Source organism: Leptonychotes weddellii, chromosome 4, assembly GCF_054177405.1.
Source record: "Leptonychotes weddellii isolate Sample4059 chromosome 4, ASM5417740v2, whole genome shotgun sequence".
Taxonomy (NCBI): Eukaryota; Metazoa; Chordata; class Mammalia; order Carnivora; family Phocidae; genus Leptonychotes; species Leptonychotes weddellii.
This window is the reverse complement of record NC_138372.1, coordinates 56,511,130-56,536,867: the sequence shown is the minus strand read 5'-3', so window position 1 is coordinate 56,536,867 and position 25,738 is coordinate 56,511,130. Positions and strand designations below refer to the sequence as shown.

Below are 25,738 nucleotides of genomic sequence, written 5' to 3'. Positions count from 1 at the left end.
GGGGCGGGGCTGGCCCGGGTCAGAGAGGAGGGTGTGGTCAGGGGTGCTGAGATGAAGGGAGGCAGGATCAGGATACACATCACTGATTCCTAATTTTGGGTGGACTTACATAAAATCTACATTTCCTCTTGTCCAGCCTGAAACTGCACCTTTATTCCAGGCACAGACAGATGTTTTAATAAGCCTGTGATCCTTTTATTCCTATCATCAACCTTCTAATGTACCACATGCGATTTTACCGGCCTGTGAGGCTCCTGCCTGCCCGTCTCCCCATGGGACTCCAGGGGAAATGGCCTTGGGAGTGCTCGTCCCTCAGTGCGGGTGCCTCTCCTTCGGGGATGGGGATGGGCGGCAGAGTCAGTGGGGCGTGGGTGCTCACATTTTTATTCATGCATCATTGCCAGAGTTGGACGACAGGCACTTGGGTGGCCGCTCCGCTGAAGAGGAACCCATGTGAAATTTGACCACAGGCTATAGGAAAAGAACCATGTCCGCACGTTTTGTTACTTTCGGGTGAAAGGCCTCAAGTACAGAGAGAATTGCTATGCCTGTAATTTTATCTTCATTCCCTAGCCCTGCTCTTTGGGGGCGGAGAGGAAGAAACAGGTCCTAAAGTAGCTGTTTTACCACAACTGGCTTATGTGATGAAAATGGAGGGCAATTAAAGGTTCTTTCTTGTACCGGGTGATGTTCCTAGAGGGGGATAGTAAATCTATCTCGTTTGCCTGTTGGGGCTCTTGCTCCATCCAAACACCCTAATGTTTTCTTCCACCCCTGGTACACACATGCAGGGGAAAACCCAACTTCTGCATTTCTGCATCACTTCTGTCTTCATCTTGGGGAATGCTACTCAAAGTCTTACTCCTTTAAGAAACAGATCGTTAGGGCGCCTGGGTGGCTCAGTCGGTTAAGCGACTGCCTTCGGCTCAGGTCATGATCCTGGAGTCCCGGGATCGAGTCCCGCATCGGGCTCCCTGCTCAGCGGGGAGTCTGCTTCTCCCTCTGACCCTCCTCCCTCTCATGCTCTCTCTATCTCATTCTCTCTCTCAAATAAATAAATAAATAAAATCTTTAAAAAAAAAAAAAAAAAAAAAGAAACAGATCGTTAATGAAATGCTTCCTCTTGAAATGCTTCCTCCAACATGAAAGGAAAGACTTCTGGTCAAGGCACGCATTTCAAAGGGTGCCCTATGTTTTGTGGTTGTGTGCTCACATCTGTAAAAGTTTGAAAAAACGATATGATCTCTATAAAAAATGTGATGATGTGACACTTAGAGCACATTTTCCCCTGTTACCAGACTGGCCAATTATGTTGTAAAGCTGATGATAAAAAGCACTCGGCTGCATTCTACACAGGTCCTGGGAGTCAGAGCACAAAGTTTCCTTTCTTTAATGTTCCCAAGTAGTTTGTCTGCATCTATCCAGAACAATTTTTTTTTTCTTCACTTCTTAAAGGCTTTCTAATGCCTTAGGTAATAATATCTCGGCAAACGAGGTGCATTGGTGAGGATCCCGAAGCTGAAGGCTTCCAAGGTCTATTGCCATCTAAATCAGAGAACCGGGAATGCATCATCCAATTTATTCTTCCCCAAACCCAGTTCTTGTAATAAATCTGATCTCTTTAACTGACATACATTTTTTTTCAGTCCTCCATATTGTCAGGAAAAGTTCCCATGAATAAATGAGCCCATTGTGCTAAAATTCCAATTAAATATAGAGCCTCTCAGGCTTAGAGGTTGGAAAAAGGACATTACAGGCCTGGCACATTAATATGGCAGCTGGTGATAAGGGTGATTACCCAGCCTCTGGCTTCCAGGGGCTGCACAGAACTGTGTTAACTATTTCAAAGAGCTTTATTAATTCCTTCTACAGTAGTCCTGTGCAAAATGGAAACTATCAATGATACCTTCACCTCCTCTCTAGCTTTTTGAGGGGATGGCTGGGTTTACGTTTTACCCTTGGGTACTTGTTAAAGGGGAAGAGCTCCCCCAGCATATGATGCAATTGTGGAGACTCCTCTCTTGTTTTTGTCCTCCTGACCTACCTGCGATGTGGGGCTTAGAGGTAGTAAACTCAGTAAGGCGGCAACAAGGCGTTTGGAATATCACAAGACGCAGGTGATTGTTTTCATGAGGAGAGTTGTATCTTCTTCCACGTATACACACACTCTGATATACTTGTACAAATACACACTTATCCATACACATTACTAAACTCAAAGGTAAATGCAGAGTTATATAAGACTTATAAGATCAAAGTTCTTACTTTTATAATATAGTACTTTTAAAGCATCCATCGTTTCTCGGCATTATATAAAACAGAATCTTTTCTCCCTTGTTATCAAATACATATCACCTTCTTAGGGGCAGGTCTCTTAATCAGTCTGAACAATCTATATACTTACCATATTTGTCAACGGGTGAGAACTGGAGACCTCTCTTCATCTCCTCCAAAGACAGGCCTTGAGCAGAACACTGTCCACTAGAAAGTTCCGAGAGACACATGATTTCACACTATGAAAACCATGTGGTGGTTTGCTAATAACATTTTTATAAAACATAATTTATTTACTCAGCATAGAGCCCAGAAAACTGACAGTGATACAAAGGTGTTTTTAATGCTACAAGTGACTAGTTGGGAAAGAGTTCAGAATTATTTGGATTAAGTCAGATTTGGGTGTGAGTCCTGGCTCTTCCAGGGAGGGTACAAAGGGCATGCCACCTGTCTCAGCCTCAGCTGATTTATCTGTAATATGGGAAAAGTACATAAATAATTTCCAGTTTGTTTTGATGATTAAGTGTAATAAAAAGGAGTGTTGAATCTAAAACCTGAGTTAATATCATTGTAAGCCTTATTTAAAAGGAACTAATAACCGGAACATTATTATCTTAGTAATAATGAATATCAAGAAACCACATGCCAAGAGATATTGTTATTATTATATTGCTATTGTTATAGTGATAATTATAAGAGAGAGTGTGATAATATTTATTGCATGATCCCAATGTAGTAAGCATTTACCTCTCTCATCTCCCTTAATCCTTATCATTACCAAATCATTTCTGTCATTTTACACGTAAGACAACTGAAGCTGGAGCAATTAAGTAACTTGTCACACAGGTTTGATAATTGGCTCATCTGTGGTTCAAACCCAAGGCTTTTAGATCCCAAAGCCTGCATGCTTATCCACTATTCAAATGGGAATTTCTTCCTGTTTCCGGGCCCTCATTAATTCTTCTCTTCCTCCAGCTTCCACTCTTTTACCATAGTGGTTAATGGGGTTGCTTCCTTTTTACCTCTTCAGACTCAAAACCTGAAGCCATTGAAACCCTCACCCTAATATCGAATCACATCTGTCAGTGAATTATATATCTGTGGTCTCTCTTGGGTCCATGTCAGTTTATGCAACTATAAAATGGGAATTATAACAAAACTTGGCTTATAAGGTTAATCACAAGAACTAAAGAATTAATAAGTTTAAAATACTTTGAACAGTGCTAACATTTAGGAGGCACTCAATAAACGTTACCTACTTTTATTATTTGTCAAGGTCCAACTCAAAGGCAACATTTCCTCAGAGTCTTCTTGGAAACCCCACCCAGCATTTCATACCCCTCTAGTACTTCATACTTCTACCACAGTGCTTGTCAGAGTCTGCCCTGGTGTAGCTCCATCTGTATTCGTATGCAGTGAACCCCACTAAACAATGATCCTGGAGGTCAGAGATCCTGTCTGACATCTTTGGATCCCCCACGAGGCTTAGCTGGTACTTTGTAAATAGTTAAGATAAGTAAAGTGTGTAAAACAAAGTTATTACAAAATGTTCATTTGAAGAAGTTAGATTTTTCTAAACTCTAATATAAATTCACACTGCTTAATTTACTTAGCTGCCTTAAAATGACCACATGTTTGGCCTCACTTTCTGAAGGGATAAAGTGAAGTTCTTTCTTAGAGGAAAGCAATGATTAAAAAAAAGAAAAAGTATTGACTTCAAGTGGGACATGGTATTATCTCAATCAACATTAAGTGGTAAATCACACTCAGTTCTGGGCGACAGAATGTCATTCGAGATATTTTTCAAAATAAAATGTATTCTACTAATACCCTAAAATTTACCTACTAAAGCCTCTTTAGCACTCTAGCTCCTTTTAAGAAATGTGCTGTCCATAGTAGTCTTGGCAACAACAAGATAATAGGGAATAAATATTTTATCATCAGAAAGGCTATCTGGTTTCCTATGAATAAAAGCCCATCTCCAAGCTGTCTTATTTATTCAGTCGCTGAATGCAGTTCATGCCAGGGGACTTAACCTTCCTGCCCAAGAGATACCACATGGGCTGGCTTTGGATACTGCTCTAGGATGACAGACAGATGGAAGCTAAGCATGCCCAGGTCAAACAAAGCAGAGGAAACCAGACCCTGATCAATGGAACTAGTTGTCCTCAACCCACGTGCATCCAGGCTTGAGCGGGAGTTTCACAGAAGCCCGGAGTTTAAGAGACACCCCAGCAGGACAGGACCTGTGTTTGCTGAAGTTGTGGTCAGTGAAAATCGGCATGTCCAGTGATGCCACTGCCCCACAAATTCAATGAAAGTAAATGTGAACTAATGGCAGGTAAGAAAAGCACTCAGTTTTGCAGTGTTTCAATATTGCTAGTCAACTACGTAGACTTCTTTATGCTAAGAGGATGCTATATGTCATATATAGGCATATATATGAATGATATAGAATATTATATGGGTAATTTCATGCATGTGTTTAATGGGAATATCATGACGTTTTCTCCTTTAAAGAGAACAACAGAATCTTTAGGTTAGTTTTTGCACACTATGCCATTATATCGATACGTCTTATTTAAGCACTAAAAAGGTTTCAGTAGTTTTAGGCTAAATGGTTCAAATTAGCTCTGTGATGTATATGTAAAGATAAACACAATCATCAGCCATTGTCTCTTACAAAGGTGCACCAGGGAATGAATAATTTATCCAAAATGAAGAGCAGAACTAAAATTCAAAAAATATTTCCTGCTTTTCAATCCAAGCTTTATGGGTATGGACTACCTAGTAGATTGTTAGCTAATTAGGCCAGTTCATGCTAAAATCCAAAATATGTAATCTGTATTTTCGTGTGTGCATGCCAGTCAGACCATGGTTGGTCAGCACAAGCTAGCATGTTTATAGTCAGTCACGTGGTCTGTGAATGGACTTACGCACCCTGAGCAAAGATAAGAACATTCTAAACTAGGAAGCTATGTTGGCTGAAAGGAATGCAGAGATAACAATGTTCAGACAAGCACATTAAGCAAAAAGTATTCTGTGAATGGACTTACGCACCCTGAGCAAAGATAAGAACATTCTAAACTAGGAAGCTATGTTGGCTGAAAGGAATGCAGAGATAACAATGTTCAGACAAGCACATTAAGCAAAAAGTATTATCCAAACAGAAGTAAATCAATACGTATGTAAGATTACAGAAGAGCTATGAAAAGTGCAGAAAGTGCTAGCTGATAGAATATACCCAAATATAGCTTCAATTCTTCAGAGCAGGAGTAAGGCAGAGTCTATAAACTAAACTAGTGGGTTAATGTACATTCTAGGCAAAACTCCAGAAAGGAATATTAAAACAGAGTTTTTATGTACACTTAAAAAAAAGCACTGATTACTAGAAGCTACCATGGGTTCAGTAAGAAAGAAACATCATGTTAGATTTGCTTTCTTTCTTTTTGTTGAGGATAAATTTAGAGGGGAAATCCATAGGTAAGAACATACATCTGGATTCCCACAGATACTGGACAGAGTTTCTCCTGATTGCTTGGAAGTAAGAAGGGGAGATCTGTGCCAGATGACAAGTGGTTAGATTGAATTGTCACTGGTTAAATAAGTGAAGAACTGATAAAGACTTCAAGTAGGGTAAAAGGGTAAAAGCTGAGCCTTAGACACTGGGAATAGTTAAAAGAAAATATCACATTTCCTGAAGTTAGAATTGTCCCAAAACAGATTGGGTTGTTCTAGAGGGGGATACTGTCCCATCCCATTCCTGGAAGTTTTTGAGTTATGGCTGGGGTACCTCATGGCTGTGGGTTCTATAGAGGGATCCAAATGATGTGACATTCCAGGTCCCTCCATTTCTTTTTTTTTTTTTTTAAAGATTTTATTTATTTATTTGACAGAGAGAGACACAGCGAGAGAGGGAACACAAGCAGGGGGAGAGGGAGAGGGAGAAGCAGGCTTCCCGCCGAGCAGGGAGCCTGATGTAGGACTCCATCCCAGGACCCTGGGATCATGACCTGAGCCGAAGGCAGTCGCTTAACCGACTGAGCCACCCAGGTGCCCTGCTTACTAACATTCTTTTTTTTTTTTTTTTTAAAGATTTTATTTATTTATTCATGAGAGACAGAGAGAGAGAGAGAGACAGAGGCAGAGGGAGAAGCAGGCTCCCCGTGGAGCAGGGAGCCCGATGCGGGGCTCGATCCCAGGACCCTGGGATCACGACCCGAGCCGAAGGCAGCCGCTTAACGACTGAGCCACCCAGGCGCCCCAAGGTCCCTCCATTTCTTATGCTCTATGATTCTTTGGAAGGGATTCATGAATCATATAGACTTTGTGAAACTGGTTTTCATATGTTGGAAAGGCAGAGTGAGATTACATTCCCCACTTAGGCAGAAGATTTTTATCTTCCTCATCTGAAGTGTCTGCTATTGGCCAGGGCCGAATGCCCGATTTCCACATCCATGCACAGCATACCTGGCTACCCATTACTGTTACTACTCGAGGTGGTGTTTGCAGCGTTTTGTCTATACACATTTCATTTCAAGTAGTCACTGAACCCTGATATTTGCCTGAAGGAACCATCTCTTTTGTGGTCTATTTCAAAGGAAGAACCACACTGCCATCGAAGATGAAGCAGATGAAAAGTGTGGAGAAACCCCTTTCACATAAAGCCATCATTAAGGATTTGAATGACAGGTTGTGTAAGGCTGGTACTAAAAACTCCTGAGCTGCTTCACAAAAGTTTTTATAGAAGATAAATTTGTAGAATATTCATGTTGCAATGCCTGAGAGGTGGAGAAAAACTCCAAAACACTCTGTCATCTCTTAATCCAGAAAGGTATATTGCTAAGCAAGGCCCGTGAGGAGGTAAGAAAAATATTGTCTAAAGAGAGTCCGGGGAACTCTGATGTCTTCTCTCCAGAGTTGTGAGAGCAGGGCAGGGCCACAATGAGTTCAAATGGCCCCATTTGGAGCCTCAGAAGCAGCCAGGATTGTGGCTTGCCAACTATAGCCTGCCAAATGCTTTTGGTATGGGAGCAATGAATCATGGTTTTGGCTGTGGGATTTCATGAATTCTCAGAATCTCTGCTAGTGCCATAATTGCTTCTGACTGAATTACATTCCAGAGAAGACATCAGGTGGGCATCCAGTCCAAAGGAAACCATTTTTATCACATTCTTCCAAGTGTGGTTTTTGCAGAGCTGGGGACTTTGATTTGGTGAATTATAGCAAACGAATGGAGTCTACATGGCTTGAAAGCAAGAGTGAAATTAAAACAACTAAATATGAACAAAGAGACACAGAACATTAAGTTCTACCATAATGATCTAATAAATGATTTCTTAGATTTGTAGAGGGCTTTGTAGTTGGCACATACTTTTATACTGATTAGCTTAGAACATTTTTATAAAATCCCCACGAAGTATCTGGGAAGGCATTAATTTTACCTCCATCCTATACCAGGCTCGAAGTTTGAATAACCTGCAGGAACTCATGGAGCTAACAAGGGGCAGAACCATAACTTGAACAAAATGTCTTCAGACTTCCAGTCCATGCTCTTTCTTGTAAAGCACACTACATTTAATAGCAGCGCATGTCAAACATGTTGGTCTGTTACCATTTAGGGAGCTCCCCGAATTAGTCATGAGTTACAGTGTTTTGGACCCTCGGCATATAAAGACCAACACTACATTGCTAATAGAGAAATACCTTTCATCATCATAGAGAAACCAGAATCAGCTTTCTCATGTCCTGCTTAGTTAGATCTTTTAAAAAAAGTTTTACTTTCCCCATCCAACAATGGCTTACCCGTCCATGAGCGAGGGTGCCAAAACTTGAGACATACACGCTAAGCTTTCTAAATGAGATGCTTATGCCTCCCCACAACCCTCTGATCTTGTGCAAGGTTTCCTAAGCTGCATGCATGGATTCATCTTCCTAAACAGTGAGTGCCCTGGCTATGTTGAACAAAAAACCATTAGGTTACTCGTGTGATTAAAGCCTTCAGGCACAACCTTCTTGCCTTCAAGTTGGTCCAATTAGTTTTTATGCAGCTAAAGATGCCTTCAGGCTACCGGTGGTAACCCTAGAAGATTTAGTCATTTGGACTTTGCAAAGTCAACACCATTCAAGGCCTCACAGCTTTGCAAATATGCTTTGTGGTTTGTTAGGATTTTTTCTGGCCATCTGTCAGAATGATGTTACTTATGAAAGAATATGAGCAAGGGGATCAATGGCATGTGCGCCCTTATCCCCTTCCTCAAGAGGAATGTATCGAGTTAAAAGTCATTTCTTTCACTCAAAATGAAACACACACAGGTAACATCTAACCAGAATTTCAGTTCTTTGACACCAATCTAAGGGACTAACAGAAAGAAAAGGCAGAGAAACAGCCTGCTGCGATTCCCTAATAAAGGTGTTTAGAAAGGAAAATAAATGCTTTGCCACAGAAAAGGCTACTAGAGTCATCTGGCTTGTTCCTTTTGGCATTCAGCCGAAAACAAATAGATCTATTTAAAACAGATCTGTCACAAAGGATAAATGCCTTTCTATGCTTTGCAATGTCTATGTAGCCCACCTTTTCTCTCACCAAAAGAGAAAGACGACATTTCTATTAGAAATGGGATCACCTTTGGCCTAATTTTGAAATAGTCCAGTCAGACTCTTATGAATGAGCATTTGTTAATTTTTCAGCTAAGTTCAACATATTTATTTATTCATGATTTCATCCTGGCTGTTTTCAGAACATTATTTTGTCTTTGTCAATATTCCCTACTTGATGACATCCTAAATTAAAACAAATTTATTGCTCCCATTACAGTGAATGGGCAATGGCCAAAGTATTTAATGGGGCCAGAGGTCAGTGCAAAATATCTCTTTCAGGAAAATCAAACCCATCAGCTTTCTTTCAATGGCAAATGTCCCCAGGCTATAAAAGGCCTGAAAGACTTGGCAATGGGTCATGGCTCTGTTTGAGCCATTAGGCAAATATCCAAGGTCTCGGCTCCCCCATTTTTAAGGGAAAAAGCAATTAGGAAAATAATTATGAATAAGGAAAAATGCAGCAAGAATTGAAACTGTGTGCTAGTTCCTTGATGGCTCATAAATTTTTAATGCGCTCAACAGTAACCTAACAATACCACCGCCTCTCAATTTACCTATACTTTCAGCAGGTATAAATGAGGAATCGTGCAGTCCCGTAGGAGGAGGACTTTGCATGCCTTGACTGCTAAAACTGAGGACCGTCCTTTAAATACAGCAAAATAAAATAAAATAAAAAATAATAAATACAGCAAAAATATCTCTTATCCTTCACCTTTTGTACTATCATCCAAAAAAGGGAACGTATTTTAAACTTGAGAACTAGGAGATCTTGGGAGCATGATGGTCATAAAAGCTCACGTCTCACTCCTCCATTTTCCCACCTCCCATTTTCCCAAGAAGGAAGTCGAAGCCTTGTGAAGTGAAATGACTTATCCAAGTTCATATATCAAAGCTATCGTGAAGTCAGGAGATAACCTGGAGTTCTAAACTTGTAGTCTCCTTTGATAATTTTTATTCCTATTTTTAAGGAGAAAGGGGAAACAAACATTTGTTGCCTACCTGCTAAGTGTCAGGGACTCTGCTAGATGCCTTACAAATCTTACTACGTTTGCTCCATCTAACAACCCGTTTTACATGTGTGGAAAAGGAGTCTAAGTCTTGTCCAGGATCACACAGCTGTAATTCAAACACAGGCCAGGCAGCATACAAATCATCTGCTTTTCTTAACTGGGTTAGCTCTAGAAAATATTCCAAATTTATAACTATAACTTTGTCTCTCTCCTTCTCTCCGTGTTGATTATCAAGCACAACGCCAGGTGCAGTGCTAAGTGCTAGGAACACAGGTATGAGTGTGATGGACACGGACTCTACCCTTTGGGGTAAATAGAAATGTAGACATGCACAGGTAAACTTCAATGCCTGGGGACACAGTGCATACTATAAAGGAAGACCTTCACAGAGAAATGAAGGACAAGCAAGGGTTCTCGAGGGGAGGGGACTTCTGGGATAGGGATAGGTTGGGGCATGTGCAAAGACCTAGGAAATCAAATGGCCAAAGTGAATATATAAAATTTTAACTTTTCATTTTGAAACAATCTCAAAATGAAGGAAGGTTGCAACAATGGTACATTTTTTTTTTTTTTAAATCCTGAACCATTTGAGAGTAAGTTGCCAATCTGATGCCTATCATTTCCCAAATACCTTAGTATATTTCTAAAATAAAGACATTCTCCTATATAGCCTAATATAATAACTTGATTTCATCTACTCTCAAGCTCCATTCAAGTTTTGCCCATTATCTCAGTAATGTTCTTTACAGCAAAAGGATCGGATTCAGTATCACATACTGCATATAGTTGTTCTGTTTCTTTAATTTCCTTCAACTAGAGACAGTTTTTCAGTCTTTACTTGAGTTTCATGACTCTGAACATTTTTGAGTGACAAGCCAGGTATTTCGCAGAATATCCTTGAATTTATTTTTATTTGAGGTTTACTAACGATTAAATTAAACTTACGTATTTTTGGTGAGAAGCATCGCAGAAGCGATGCTATGTTCCCTTCATTGTATCCCATCAAATTTTCATTTGTCCTGTTACTGTGTTCTTAATTTTCATTAGGTGATTTAAAGTGGTGTCTGACAGGACCCTCTACTACAAAATGACTCTTTTTATAATGAATAAGTATTTTGTGGGGAGTTACTTTGAGACTATATAAATATTCCGTATCTCAACCAAATTTCAATACCTTCATTTATTTATATCTATATGGATTTAAAGTTCCTATTTTATTCAGTGGATTATAACGTTACTGTCATTATTTTGATGCTTAAATTATCTTACAGTTGGCAAGCAGGAGCCCCTTTAATCTGTCCCTTTGATATATACTCATCTCTGAGTATCTCTTTACTTTCTGGCACCAGACCTCCAGGCCTATTTTGTGCATTCCTTGTCCCAGCCTTGAAATCTGCCATTTCTCCGAAGTACACTGCTTCGGTGTAGGGTACTTTCTTAATGTATTAAGAAATCAAGATCTAGGTGCTTGGTGTGTTCCTTGTTGAAGTGTTGCCGCTCCCAGACCCTCTCACTGAGCAGGTAGAGGTGAAGAACATGCACGTATATACATCCATGGGTAAATACATTTAGACCTCCCCACCACCCTCGAATCATACATTCATACCTTTCTCTCCAGTCTAATCTAACATCACAGTGTCCATTCTAGTTTTCTCCCTTTCCATGTTTGTAATGCCCTTCTCCGACAGTGAGAAACCTGGTTCCCATTATCCTTAATATATTTACTTGTTTGATCATTGCTCCCAAATGTACAAATCTCGGTGCTGTCACATATGCGGACGTCTTCCTTTACCCCACGTGGGCTCCACTGTTGTTTCCATGTGGCTGCTTCCCTTACCCGCTTGTGTTCTGACACCCTCGTCTGGGCTATTTCCCACCTGTGTGCCCCAAGCAAGTGCCTCCTCACCTACCTTGGGGTCCAGCGCTCAGCACTAAGCTGTGCCCATGTGATGCCCTCCTCACCCTGTGTGGGCTCCAACCACTAAGCTGTGCCCATGTGATGCCCTCCTCACCTGTGTGGGCTCCAACCACTAAGCTGTGCCCATGTGATGCCCTCCTCACCTGTGTGGGCTCCAACCACTAAGCTGTGCCCATGTGATGCCCTCCTCACCTGTGTGGGCACCAACCACTAAGCTGTGCCCATGTGATGCCCTCCTCACCTGTGTGGGCTCCAACCACCAGCACAGGGCTGCCTACACTTATACTCTCTTCACCACCCTCATGCTCCAACTCCCCACACCAGGCACCTTCCCATAACTGACGCCCTTCTCAATCTGCACTGAACCACTGTGGCCACCACCTCCTTGCATGAACATCCTTCCCACTGTGCATGGGCTGACACGTCACGTGGGGTCACTGCTTCACTGACCCCTCTCACGGATGTCCTCCTTCCCAAGCTTGGACTCTGACCTCCCATACCAGGTTTCTCTCCCGTATGGATGCCTTCCTTACCGTACCTGGGCTCTAGCATCTTGGCTGGGTAGCCCCAAACCCTCATGGAAAACCTTCCTTCCTCCCACTCTCGCTCTGACACCTCAGGCCAGGCAGCTGCCACCCACCACTCTCACCATCCACATGGACATTCTCTGTACCCTACTTGGATTCAGACATCCTGTTCCATATCCGGTGGAGAAGTCAACCTCGCTCAGCCCTATCTAATGGTTTTTGGACTAAACCATTTAGGAAGAAAGGGGAAGGGAAGAGGAGTAACCAGGATGAACTTTTAAAAATGTTAATCAGGTCATGTCATGTTCCTGCTCAAAATCCCTCAGTGACTGCCCAACACATTCAGATGACCTTCTAATGCCCTGTTCTGGCTGATGAAGCCTTTGTGGTTTGGCCTCTACCTACCGGGGGACTTCAGCCTGTAATACTCTCCCCTGCCTCCTATCCTGTGTCCACAACAGAGGCCTTCTATTTCTCCTCTTTTTCCTGTCTCATGAACTCTGCACTTCCTTTTTCATCCTGCTGAATGCTGCTTCCCAGGCCCCTCCTTGTTTTCATCATTCTAACCACCCCATCTAAACTAGCCTTCCAGTCACTCTTTATCCCATCAGCCTGTTCTAACTGCCTGCATAATACTGGCCACCATCTCATTTTCTCAGGTATTTGTTCATTGTTTGTCACCTGTGTAACCAGATACAGTACTCTGCCTCGATCTACTTGGGAAGTCACCTTTAGAATTTTCTATACATGTTCAAGGTTTCCTGTGTCTGTCCTTAAAGGGCGGGGGGGGGGGGTGGATAGCTAATTCTCCTTCCCACCCACCCAAATGAGCCTCCATCCGTGAGGAACAAGAGTTGGTGGATAAATACTCTGGCATCCTTGCTCCTTGTTGGGAAAATTCTGAGACATGGTCTATACCCTCAGAGCATACAACATGAAGTTAAGCCTTAGTTGCTCACAACAGTGACTTACTCATTAACATACCCCTTTATTTACTTTTCTTTCCTTCATTGTGCTTGAGATCATATCCCAGAAAAATAACTTTCACTCGAATCCTTGTCTCATGGTCTGTTTTTCGGAGGAGCCCAAATTAAGATGGCCTGCCTCCTCTGACTAGAATGTAAGTTTCATGACAGCAGGGACTTGTCTCATGTACTACTGTGTCTCGAGTCCCAGTGCCTTAAACTAATTGTCATGAACTAGGCATCCAATAAATATCTATCAAATTAATGAATAGTGATTCCTCCCTTGCAACTTGACTCGTGTTTATCTTTATTTACTTCTGATTCAGTGGCCAGCCTCCTTCCATTTCTTTAGCCACTGCCCAAGAACAGCCTGCATTCACCTGTTATTGGAACAGTGACCTCCGCCGAAGGCTCCCTATTCCTGTTTCCTGTCCAGCCTATTCCACCCTCCACATCATTGCCAGAGAAATCTGCGAATGGTTCTTTGTTAGGGTATCCTCATCCATTCAGTAGTTTTCAGTACAGTCTTACGGATATGAAAGTGAAATGGAACACCACGGAGAGTCTCTCTTCAAACTTGGCTTCTGGGATAGAGGTGATGGCCATATGCAAAGGAAGCAAGAACCCCAGTGGCCTCAGCGCTGCCCGAGGCATTTGTTCTCGCCATCGGCAGAATGCACATTCATCTGATCAACAAGTGCACTGTGGATTCTTTATCAGGAGGGATGCTGCCTTATGAATCTTTGTGTCCCTGGGGGCCTCACATAGCACCTGGCATTGGCCAGTTGAAGTAAATGTGTGGACTTCTTGAAGGTAGCCTTATTATTTTTCCATTGGGGAGATGAGTTTCCAATGTATGCAGTTTCAGAGCTCTGACTTGAAAAAAATTGGATTTTTTAAGTTTCTAGAACAGGGGTCAGAAAATGTTTCCTGTAAAGGGGCAGATAGTAAATATTTTAGAATTTGCAGACCATAGGGTCTCTGTTGCAACTATTCAATTCTGCTATTGTAGCACAAAAGTAGACATAGACAATATGTAAACAAATGAATGTGGCCGTGTTCACAAAAACTTTACAAAAACAGGCAGAGTTAGATTTGGCCCGTGGGGCACAGTTTATCAACCTCTCCTTTGGAGCAATAGATAAACCCTACACGTGGTGCTTCTCTAAGCTGTCTTCCCCGCTTTGGGCCAAACAATGTAATCTCAATGAAAGTAGGATCTCCACTCATCTTTCATTTCAGTCGTTCCTCTTAGAAGAGGAATAATAAAGACTAAAATACATGAGCTAATGGCAAAACAGAGAAGAAATATAGTGTACATTTATTCCATGTTTACCATATATCAGACTTGTACAAATCGCATTCTCGCTTAACACTCACTGCGACATTATGAAGGAGGTGATAGTCTTATTTTCATCCTGTAGAAAAGACACTTGAGACTTAGCTCAACTAACTTGCCTCAGGTCACACAGCTTATAAGTAGTCGAACTTGAATTTGAACTCAGGCCCGTCTGAGCCTAAGCTTTTAACCACTATTTTACAATAGTGGCCCCTGGGTGGCTACAGAAGTAAAAATTACAAAACCAATTTTAGTGACAGAAGATAAAAGCGACAAGTTGATAGGCGCCTACAGAGCAGTACATATTCGTTTCCCGTTTTGGACTGAGGAAAGTTCAAAGGCCATCTCCTGTTGATTGAACATCTCCAGGCTCTGTTGTGTGGATTCAGATCCCTGCAAGAAATTCCATATTCCTTTGTTCTTTATGACAGGCCAGTCTGAATGGGAAGATTTGAAAACTCCCTAAACTCTTTGAACATGTAGAACATTGATGTTCACAAACCATTTGAAACACCCTAAGGAGGTTACAAAATTACAAGCAATGTTTTTTTTGTTTGTTTGTTTTAAGTGGATGTATTCTAAACCGCTGGGACCTTTTGCCTCATCATACAACACCAAAGCTTTCCCTGCCTCCTCTGTGTATTCTTTGCTGTCAGACACTGAATAATAAAATGGTATTATATTGCTAGGGTGCCTTGTTCTTACTGAAAAGTTCTTCTCCTGCCAGTAACGTGGGGGGCTCTTACCCTACTCTGGTGTGATGTGTTGCAAAGCTTCTTTGAATCCTGGGGCTACCCAGGGTTTGATATTTCCCGCTGAGCCCACCACTGCTCTTGCCTTCTGTTTCGGCAGGAACACGACTGTGGTTCTGTAGGAAGTGTGCTGTGGCTGGCTGCATAGCTGGAGCTCCATGGTTAGTTTCAGGTTGGTATTTATTAAGCCTTGATATGGAGCACTCCCGACTGCATCCACCTTCCGAGCAGGAGCCGTGTTCTGTTATTTTACCTCTGTGGCCCCCGCAGCTGGGGCCTGGCATGGAGTTCGCTCTCAACACAGGTTTAATAAATGAATTTGATGGAACTCCCTGAATTCACAGACATGATCTCACCTCAGGGAATTTGCAGTTACTGTTCCCACAATCTGGAATACTCTTCCCTGGAGGCCTATGGATTTTGAATTCACTCTGTTCACATCTTTGCTCACATGTTATCTTCTGGGTGAGGTCTTCCCCGATCTTTCTGTTGAAAAGTGCAAACCACACATCTTTCTGCACTCCCTATCCCTCATCCCTGCTTTAGTATACTACATAATTTTCTTTAAAAACAAAAGTCTGTCATTCTCCTCCCCCACTAGAATAAAAGCTCCATGAGGGAAGGGATTATTTTGTCTGTTTTATCTGTTGCTGTATTGCAGAACTTAGAAGTGTAAGCTCTGAATAAATATTTGCTAAACGAATGAATGAATGAAAGAATGTCCACAGCCCTCAGAAGTGAGAAAAATGGAGAACTGTTTATGAGTTTCTTTCTGGAGACATTTATGTGGCTTTTTGCTGATGCATTTTCTTGTACCATTTTTAAACAGGAAAGGGCTTGTGGAGGCCCTGCAGTCAACCATCAGTTGGCCCTACCTCAGGTCTGGCCACAGCCAATGGGACTAGGCAGCAGCCCTGGAGTCCATATAGAGAGCCTGCACCCCCCTCCTGGAAGGGCCAAACACCTCTATTCTAGGCATCCCCTCTGCAGATACCCATAACCAGCTGAACGGGGCAGACATCGGGCTATTAAAATACCCAATAGGCTCTTCTGAATGCTTCCAAATACTATCTGGTATCAATTATCACACAGTTACCGTGTGCTTTAAAGACTTTTCACATAGAAGAATTCACTGGAGATTTTGTGGGCACTGCAGCAAAAAAAAAAAAAAAATTACTCAACTGTGTTTGTGGCTGAACAACTGGGCTGTTGCCAAATGCCAAAGTTTTGCAAAAGCACTTCTCTAGTGAAAGCAGGAACTCCACATTTACCTATGCCTTTGGAACGGTGGCTTAGGAGAACTGCCTCGTTCTCTTAGATCTATGACCTAGAGGACAGCAGAACACGAACACCACACTCACAGTTCTATGCTACCTGACTTTACAAAGCCAGATGTTTCACAGAAGTATCAAGTAGGATAATGTTTCTAAAAAAAGTTTTTAAAATCGTGTTAGAACATCTATTTCACATATATGTTTAAAATCTCATTTAACCTTCTTCCCAGCAACCATGAGGGATGGATATTATTATTATCATCGTCATTATTTTTGTGAAGAAACTAAAGAGCAGAAAGGTCAGGTACTTGGCCTGAGGTGAGTGACTGGGCCAGTAAAGGGAGGAATCAGGCCACACACGCTGAGCCCCACTGTTGTTCTACTTCAGTGTTACTGCGGGACGGGCAGTCCTCTGATCTGCTGGAGTGAAGTGAGTACGTGGGTTCTTCCTCTCTCATTAGTAATTTGGACTTTTCAATTTCCAGTGCACAACTGGGCTCGGTCTTAGAAATTTGGCTTTCTGGGGGTGAGCCTATTGATGCTTTGGATCATGCAAAGCTGAGTTTTAGGTATTCACAGTCTCATCCTGAATTCCCTCTGTAGGCAAATAGACAAAGTTTCCACTAACAACAGGGGCTAAGGTAAAAAGACAACAGATTCTGAACCTGAAAAAAAACACCAATTTTAAACTAGATTTGATTCCATAATATTCCAGACAGAAAATGAATGTTATTCTGGGATTGCTTCCTTACCTACTGGGGACGTGCACGTGTGCACACACACAACACACACACTTTAAAGACTTAGAAAACAACTGCTTTACATTTTTGGAATATGTGGGGGAAAGTCAGATTCCCTCTTTTTCATGCTGTTTTTTAAATATATAATATCCTCGGGAGTAAGTCTTCTATACTGTGTTGGGAGAACGAATCATGCAACGCCCACTACAAATATCCCCCAAGCACCACTCTGGAAGTGTACCCCTTCGTCTACCTCTTAATATAAGATGCCCCAATGAAAGGAAACTGCGTCTGGGGAATGGGTAATCTGAGCTGCCCCGGCTTCCCAGAGGAATGCTAGGAACACACTTCCCTTATTTATGCATGGTGCAGAAGCTGTCTCCTTTGGATTCTGGCTCTTAGCAAGTGCAAGCAGCAGCTCCAGGCACAGAACTGCCCCAAATGTCTCTCTTTGAAGCCCCAGAGTCCACAGCCTTCTATTTATGTCTGGCTCTGATTCATCGTGGGCCTGAATGCTTCTCCTGCTCTGTTCAGCTTCCAGTAGAGCCTGAAACAGATTTTTAAAAAGAACAATCCCTGGCCAGTGAATCTCAGCATGAGAGAGTAGGAAAAGTGAGAAGGCTGGGAACTGAGGCAGATAGTAATTACTTCCTATGACCTGTCTTTGGAAGGATATCGATATATCTCCTTCATCTGGATTTTTTGCTCTACCTGGATCCCGGCTACCTGTTTAGACGATTAGCAATAGTTGGATGCAGACCCACAATCACTCTGGGCTTTGGAGGAGTTATTCATAGCCGAAATGGCATTAAAAAGAGACCAGCACAGGTTTTAAAGAAATTTCTACTTATTTTCAGGATCAAAACACTTAAAAAATTTATGTAGAAATAACTAGAAACATCCATTCACAATTTATTCATTCATGTATTCGCCTGTTAGACCCCGTGCCTCTCTTATCATAAAGTTTATAATGCTTTGCCAAAATGGTCTGTTCAACAACTCTATGAGGGCAGGGATTGGGTCCACCTTGACGATCACCATATCCTCTGTGCCTGGAAGATAGTGGGTCCTTACCAATTATTTGCTAAGCAAAAGAAGGAAGAAAGGAAAGAAATGAAAAAGGCTTTATGAAAATAGTAGCATTTAATATAGAATGTGTGTGTGTGTGTGTGTGCACGCACATGTATATGATTAGGTAGGAATTTATTGTTCTGGAATATATATTTCATATAACAGCTAACAGTTATTGAGCAGTAACTATGTGCCAGATATTGTTTTAAAGTTTACAGACATTGTTTCACTTAATCTTCTCAATAATCATGAAGTGAGTACTATTATTTTCCTTGTTTTATAGATAGGGAAGCAAATGGAAAGAGGTTAATTAGTTTGGCCAACATAATGTATAGGAAATAGCTTTGCCAGAATGCGGACCCAGCCGGTGTGACTGGAGGAATGTGCTCCTTATCACAACTGTACCCGGGCTCCATCTTTGTCACAATCCCACTTCTGCAAACCCCCACAGTGACAGACAGAGGACATTCTCTAAAAATGTTCTGGGGTTAAAGCCAATTGTTGAGCTCTTGCCCAAAGGAGAAATACTGTCCATTCCGGGTACTCGGAGCACAGAGAAAGTGGATCTGTGCTCTCAGAGATAGGACCCCAACACCACCTTAGGGAACATGGGACTATTCAAGCTTCTTTTTACTTCTGCTCCCATGTCACCACTATTCACAACTGAGTGAATGGAAGCCTCAAGAAAGTACCCCAAGATGAATCAACTCCACATGGAATTTCCAGGTCTAAGTTTAGTGAGGGGCTTTCTGTTAGTCTGATTTCAAGTCCTCCCAACCCAGCTGCTTAGACATGTTACAGTTCAGAGGGGGCTCCTTTCTTTGTCACCCCCGAGTGGACCAACACTCCCTACCTCTCAATATGTTCCAGGGCTCCCTTCTTTCTTTCCTCTCTTTTGCTATCAGTGTATTAAAAATGGAGGCAGAACAATAAGGTTCTTCCTTTTTTAAGTTGTAAGACAACTTTTGGTGTCAGAGGACAGGACTAAGAGAAGGTTGATGGGAAATAAGCAGGGACTGAGGAAGAAAGAGCCAGAGGCAGAGGAAGTGATCAGTACACATGGATGGATGGGGCAAGACCTGGGAGAAAGAGAGAGGCTGGACTCAGAAAAGAGAAGCACTATTTCTTTATCTGAAGATAAACAGAAGAGGATTCTGAAGTTTTTAAGGAAGTTTAAAGGGATTGAGGAGGAAACTGGGTGGAAGTCCTGGGAGACGGTATCAAATTTTTAAGAAAAGTAGGAGGCAAGGTCTGTGAGTGTATTTAAATGACATGCATTTACATTTTCATACCAAAGACCTATTCTGAACCAAGTTCAGTCAATTTTTTGAAAAAAAAAAAAAAAATGAACTGTCATTCATAATCAAGGCACAGATAACAAATATTCTACAATAGAATGGTGACCATCATAAATGTTAACCTTTGGTTTATCTCAGCCATAATGTATCCTCATTATGGATACCTGTCTTCACTTTAGGAAGATTCCATGTATAAAACAGAAATTTCTTTTAAAGATACATTCTGTGGGATTGTTTTGTAAAACCATTTACTTAATAAAGAGATTCTCAGAACTTTCCTATTACTGTAGCTTCCCTATTATTTTAGTTTATAAAAATCAATCTAAGGACTTTTAAAAAATTGTACTTTTAAGATAAGGTAATTTGTTTTAAATTGAAGACTAAATGCTTTCTCAGGATGCATATTTGCAAATGGTGTTTTAAAAATGCATCCTTTACTTATGGAAAAAAAAATACATAAAAGCAAAATGTGAGACCAAAAAAACCAATACAATAATTCTGAACTTAAAAAACAGATATTATTTTGAACACCATTTATGATGGATGATGAGGCCTCCATCACTGACAGTAAGTTCCCCAGATGGGCTTCTGATAAAACACAGAAGCCAAAAACTTAGTCATGATTAGTAGAATTCACTAAGACCCTGGTGCAGAGCTCAACAGGAGGAGTTGATGCGCGAGTGGGCGAATCAGAGGTCCTCTGGGGATAAGAACAGCATCTTAGAAGAGAACAAGAGTCTCTAGCTGCCCTTGGGCTACACTGGTCCTGTAGGTAAAGAGGAAGAAGGAAAATGCTGTGGAAATACCATACACAAAAACAATAAATAAAGCGAACAAATAGCAGGACGCTTTGGGGAAGCAGGAGACATAGTACATAAGAAGGCAGAATTCCCTTCTATCCTTTCAATTCCTATTGAAGGGCTGGATAATTCCTCCAGCCACCCTGACCAAAGAGTAGAGAGTCACCTCTAATGGCCCCTCTATCCTCAGTCAATTAGAAAAACCCCTGTGTCCCCTCCATCAGGCCAATGTTTCCCAGCATCTACTACCCTCTCTCTGTTTCTCCTTACTCTCACTAGGAAACTCCTGGTCTGTCACCTCCCCTCTAGCACCCTACACATAGCTCCCAGATTCATCTTTTCTAAGCAAGAACTCTGACTAGGTCACCACTTGCTCGAAAACTTTGAATGGCTTCCCAGGATATGCTGAGCACAGTCAAAGATGATTACATTAAGTCTGGCCTACAGCAGTGGTTCTCAAAGTGTGGTATCTGAATCATCAGCCTCAACACCCTCTGGGAACTGGTTAGAAATGCGGATTTTTAACACTGCATCACACTGACGCAGTCAAACCTCTGGGAGGAGGCCCAGAAATCCATGCTTTAAGAAGCTTTGCTTCAGGTGATTCAGATGATTCAGGTGATTCAGATGCATAGTAAATTTGAGTACCACTGGCTTAGTGATTAAGACCATGAACTCTGGCTTCAGATGGCTTAGTTTCAAATCCTATTTTGGCTTACTAGCTGTATTCCTTACACAGATTGCTCCCTAGGTCTCAGTTTCCTCATTTTAAAAATGGGGGTCTGAGATTGCTACTTATGAGTGATTTGCTAATCCCTTCTTGACTAGACCTTTATCATCTTCAATCAAGAACCATTTCCTATTTTTGCCTTTATTTTCAGCATTTAGCAAAATATCCAGAAAATTGGAACCCACTTAGTAGAATAGGGAGACAAAATTTGAACAAACAAATGAACGAGTGGATAGCAGCTTTCATTGACTAGTCTTCAACATTCACTAATTTTTTTCCTGGCTCATGGGAAATTTCAGAACAAAAAGAAATGGCCAGGTTTTTAAAAATCTTGAAATACCTAAGTTATGACCAATAAAATTACAGATATGACTGATTTACACTTCAGATTCACATTCTCAGCACAGTTTTCACTCGAAGATCCCCGGAGGATGACTTCATCAGGAAGTGGATGATCTTTCCCCTCTCTCCAGTGAGGCTCTTAAGTCAATAATACTATTCTCTATTCACATTCTCCACAGAAGACAAGTTTCTCTTTCTCGACTGAGTCAGATATCAGCATTTGTGTGAATAAAGGAGGTAAACTGGCTCCACAGGGCATTAGGCTGGCATGGGTACTATAGTCCTTCTAACAGTTGAAGATCTCCAGTCCAAAGTAAGAGCCAATTGAAGATGAGGTTTCTGAAGATGAAAACCTCAGACTTACCTTAGATCCCATCACACTTACTGTTTGACCTAGCTTGAATGTCCTTGGTCGATCTTGCTTTTGATTATTTCCATCAGTGATCAGTCTCCAGGCCTCACCTGTTGTCTCTGCCTGCATCAAACCTTGATCTCCTTAGTTTGACTACGTCGGATGTCAGTCACCTGCCCGACCTCAGTTGTGTTTGACCTCAATTACCTGCAATTTCTTCCTGACTCCTGCCTTAATTAGGCTTTCCCTTGTGCCTCTTGTAGAACTGGTTGTCAACAGCAACCATCAAAAAGACCCCAATGAGACCCCAGAGAGCACCTTGTCTCCCGGTGTCCTTGTGACACATATGAGTAGCACAAAATATTAGAATTTAACCATGACTTTGGTTAGTCACATATTTTTTCTTTCTGAGAAGGCACCCCGGAAAATGTCTTTTAAATCTCAAATTGGGTATGGTGTGGGTTTTCTGTACAACCACAAAGGACGAAGGAAAAATAACAAGTGACCGCTATTCTGCTTGCAGAGCATCAGCCTAACATCAAGTCTCGGGGCTGGTTTTCTTCCTGGGCTCAGTAAATCTCTTTTATCCCCGGCATTCATTTCCTAGGGCCGTAACAAGGTTCCACAAGCTGGATACCTTAAAACAAGAGCAATTTACTTTCTCACAGTTCCGGAGGCTAGAAGTCCACAATCAAGGTTGGTTCCTTCTGAAAGCTCTGAGGGACAACCTATTCCCTGCCTGTCTCTAGCTTCTGGTGACAGCTAGCAATTCTCCATGTTCCTGGCTTGTACATGCTATCACCTTGCCTCTGCTGTCTTCACATAGCATTCTCTCTCTCTCCTCTTCTTAGAAGAACACCACTCATAATGCATTAAGGGCCCACCCTACTCCAGTATGACCTCATCTTAACTTATTACATCTGTAACAACCCTATTTCCAAATAAGGTCATGGTTTGAGGTACTGGGGGTTAGGACTTTGACCTCTCTCTCTGGGGGACACAATTCAGTCCATGGCAGCCCCTCACATTTGAAGCCACATCCCTGACCTTGTTTTCATCATGCATTCTAAACAATTTCTTATGCTGTCCTGGAAAGAGCACATGTGGGCTTTGTGGTTAGTTAGACTGGAGTCAACCCCAGCTTCCCTACTAACTATTTCCGGGCATAATTTCTGTTTTGACCAGTTTTGCCATCTTCAAAATAAAGATATCTACCTTGCAGGTAGCTAGGAATATTAAATTAGGTAACATAAGTATGGTACATAGTACATTCTCAATAAATTATATTGAGAATTTCCTTCTTTAATGAACGATAATTAAATAGCAATTTCTATTAAAATGAACCTTTACATCAATGTTTCTCTTGGACTTAACAATGAGCATTTCAGTAGAAGTGCACGTACAGTTGCACCAATTGCTGAGAGGATCATAAAGTCCTTTCAGCTTGTCAGCTCGTGAATCTCTAACAAAAATGTATAGAGTTGCGGGTAAATGCTTTAATTACTCCTGACATTTTGGTAAGAATGCATTTATTAGACCATGTCTCATACTTGATTGTGAAAATAAACAAGGGCCTAAATGATGTGGCTTTTAAATGCTCTATAAAAATCTCTATTTCAGTACTCTGTTCTATGATTCATAAAGGAAGCTTCCATTTTGGTGTGCCCGGGTAAATCTGGCTATGTAAACTCTGTGAAGCCTTTGAATTAGAAAAAACGTGGTTATGGTTTGCTGCTTGACAGTCTTTTTAAGGGAGAAAAGGCAGGCACTGAATCACCAAGATAACTTTATTTAAACTTAATCAGTTGTTGGAGGATTATTTACTCCCCTTAGTCTATAAAAAAGCAAAAGTCTGTCAGTACCAGATGTATCTGAGTTTTGCAGATGTGGTTGTGGCTTCCGAAATCTTTAAAGATTCATCTTAAATATGCTTTCAGGTCTCCCTTTTGTGAGACTTTGACAGGATAATAGAATTAGATTTGCTGAATTTCACTAAACTGTAAAGTAACGTGTCATCAGCTTCACTAACTTCTCAAAAAATATTTCTCTCTGGTAATGCTCATCAATCTAGCTTTTCAACCCCTAAACACGAAACTCTGAAACAAAAAGGATGACTCCATCAGTTTCGCAAGTGACAAGATGTTAAACATTTAACACTCCCACATTGTAGCACCAGCTGCTTCTGGATAACGTAGACTTGCTTAGGTTTGGTTTAGAGAGAAAGGGAGGGGAAGAAAAAGAAAGAAGGACAGAAAAGGACTAAGTCTTGCAGCGAGAGTGCAAAATGCTCTGCAGATGTGGAAGATTCTGAAGAGGGATGTGTCTACTGAACAAACCTTCCCTCTGGAGGGAACATGGTGAGGGAGTCACTACCATATTCTCAACTCCTAGCAGCACCCCGTGTCTCCACCTTTCCAAGGACTCACTCTGATAGAGCACTTAGTGCACTGGATTAAAATATTTTGTTCATAAAGGGAAGGGATGGAGCCTCAGTCAAGTACTTTTCCAAATCCCACTATAAGTGCTCAGTAAATGTCAGCTGAGTGAATGACCTGGAAAAGTACATGCGGCCCTCTGGCTCATGCCGATTCTTTGTCCACAACCAGTTCCTCATCTCAGGCACTTCTGCTGTGATCTTGGGCCAGCCAAACAGCACTGACTGAGCAACCTGTGTGCTCGGTTGACCTCATGACAAAACCCTTTGACAAAGCCTTTGTTAACAACCCAAAACTAGCATCAACTTTAAAGAGTCAAGAGTGTTTTCTTTTTTAAGTGTCTTGTCATGAGTAATGCTCATGAGATGGCAAAAGTCATCTATGGTTTTCCATGGTGAGCCATTTTCCTGGGCAAAAGCAGAAAAAGCCAACTTTGAGTGGTTGCACGGTCTGCCCGGTCATGTGCTTGTTAAGAGAGAAGTTTTCCATGTGGAGTGAGGCATGCCACAGCAGAGTGCCCATTTTGAAAAACAGTATGAAGCTCCCTACAGGGAAGACAGAACAGTATAAATAGCACTCTGTCAGTGGTAGGTATTGGTTCTGTCATCAATGAACTTTTGACGAGGAACTACCATGTGCTAGATGCTATTCTAGGCACTAAGGATGAAGGCAGATGGGAGTGGTGTGGGAGTGGAGATGCATATAAAGAAGAATAAGGCATATGGCTGAGATGTTGGGCAGTTAACTCAGTAGGTCTCAGTTTTATCATCCACCTTTCAATGTAGAGATTAGCAAACTACAAGCTGTGAAAACTTTGGGTGATTTCTTTCTTCTTCCTTGCCTGCCTGCCTTCCTTTCTTCCTTCCTTACTTCCTTCCTTCCTTCCTTCCTTCTTTCCTTCCAGATCCTTACATCTTTATTTCTCCTTCCCCACCATTTAAAGAGACAGCCTCACAAACATAATCATGTGCATGGTGTCATCAGTGAAAGATTAGTTGAGTGTCAAGAGCCATCCCTGCAATGCTCCTGGTTGGCACAGTTCCAGAGGCTGTTCTTGGGTTCAAGGTGGACCTCTACTGCATCTATGTCACTCATGTCTCATCTGTATCACTACATTTTCCCTACCCACCTCTTTTTTTTTTTTTTTAAGATTTTATTTATTTATTTGACAGAGAGAGAGATAGCGAGAGCAGGAACACAGCAGGGGGAGTGGGAGAGGGAGAAGCAGGCTTCCTGCCGAGCAGGGAGCCGGATGCCGGGCTCGATCCCAGGACCCTGGGATCATGACCTGAGCCGACTGCAGACGCTTAA

The 25,738-nt window shown here is 41.7% G+C and overlaps 1 protein-coding gene across 1 annotated transcript in view; it reads right to left on the bottom strand.

Moving 5' to 3' along the window:
- TNNI3K (TNNI3 interacting kinase) overlaps positions 1-25,738 on the bottom strand; it is a 280,406-nt gene that overhangs the window by 2,004 nt on the left and 252,664 nt on the right. The window contains exon 24 of the mRNA XM_081818637.1: positions 2,405-2,481. Coding sequence (XP_081674763.1) covers positions 2,405-2,481 — 77 coding nt within the window. The remainder of the gene's footprint in view (positions 1-2,404; positions 2,482-25,738) is intronic.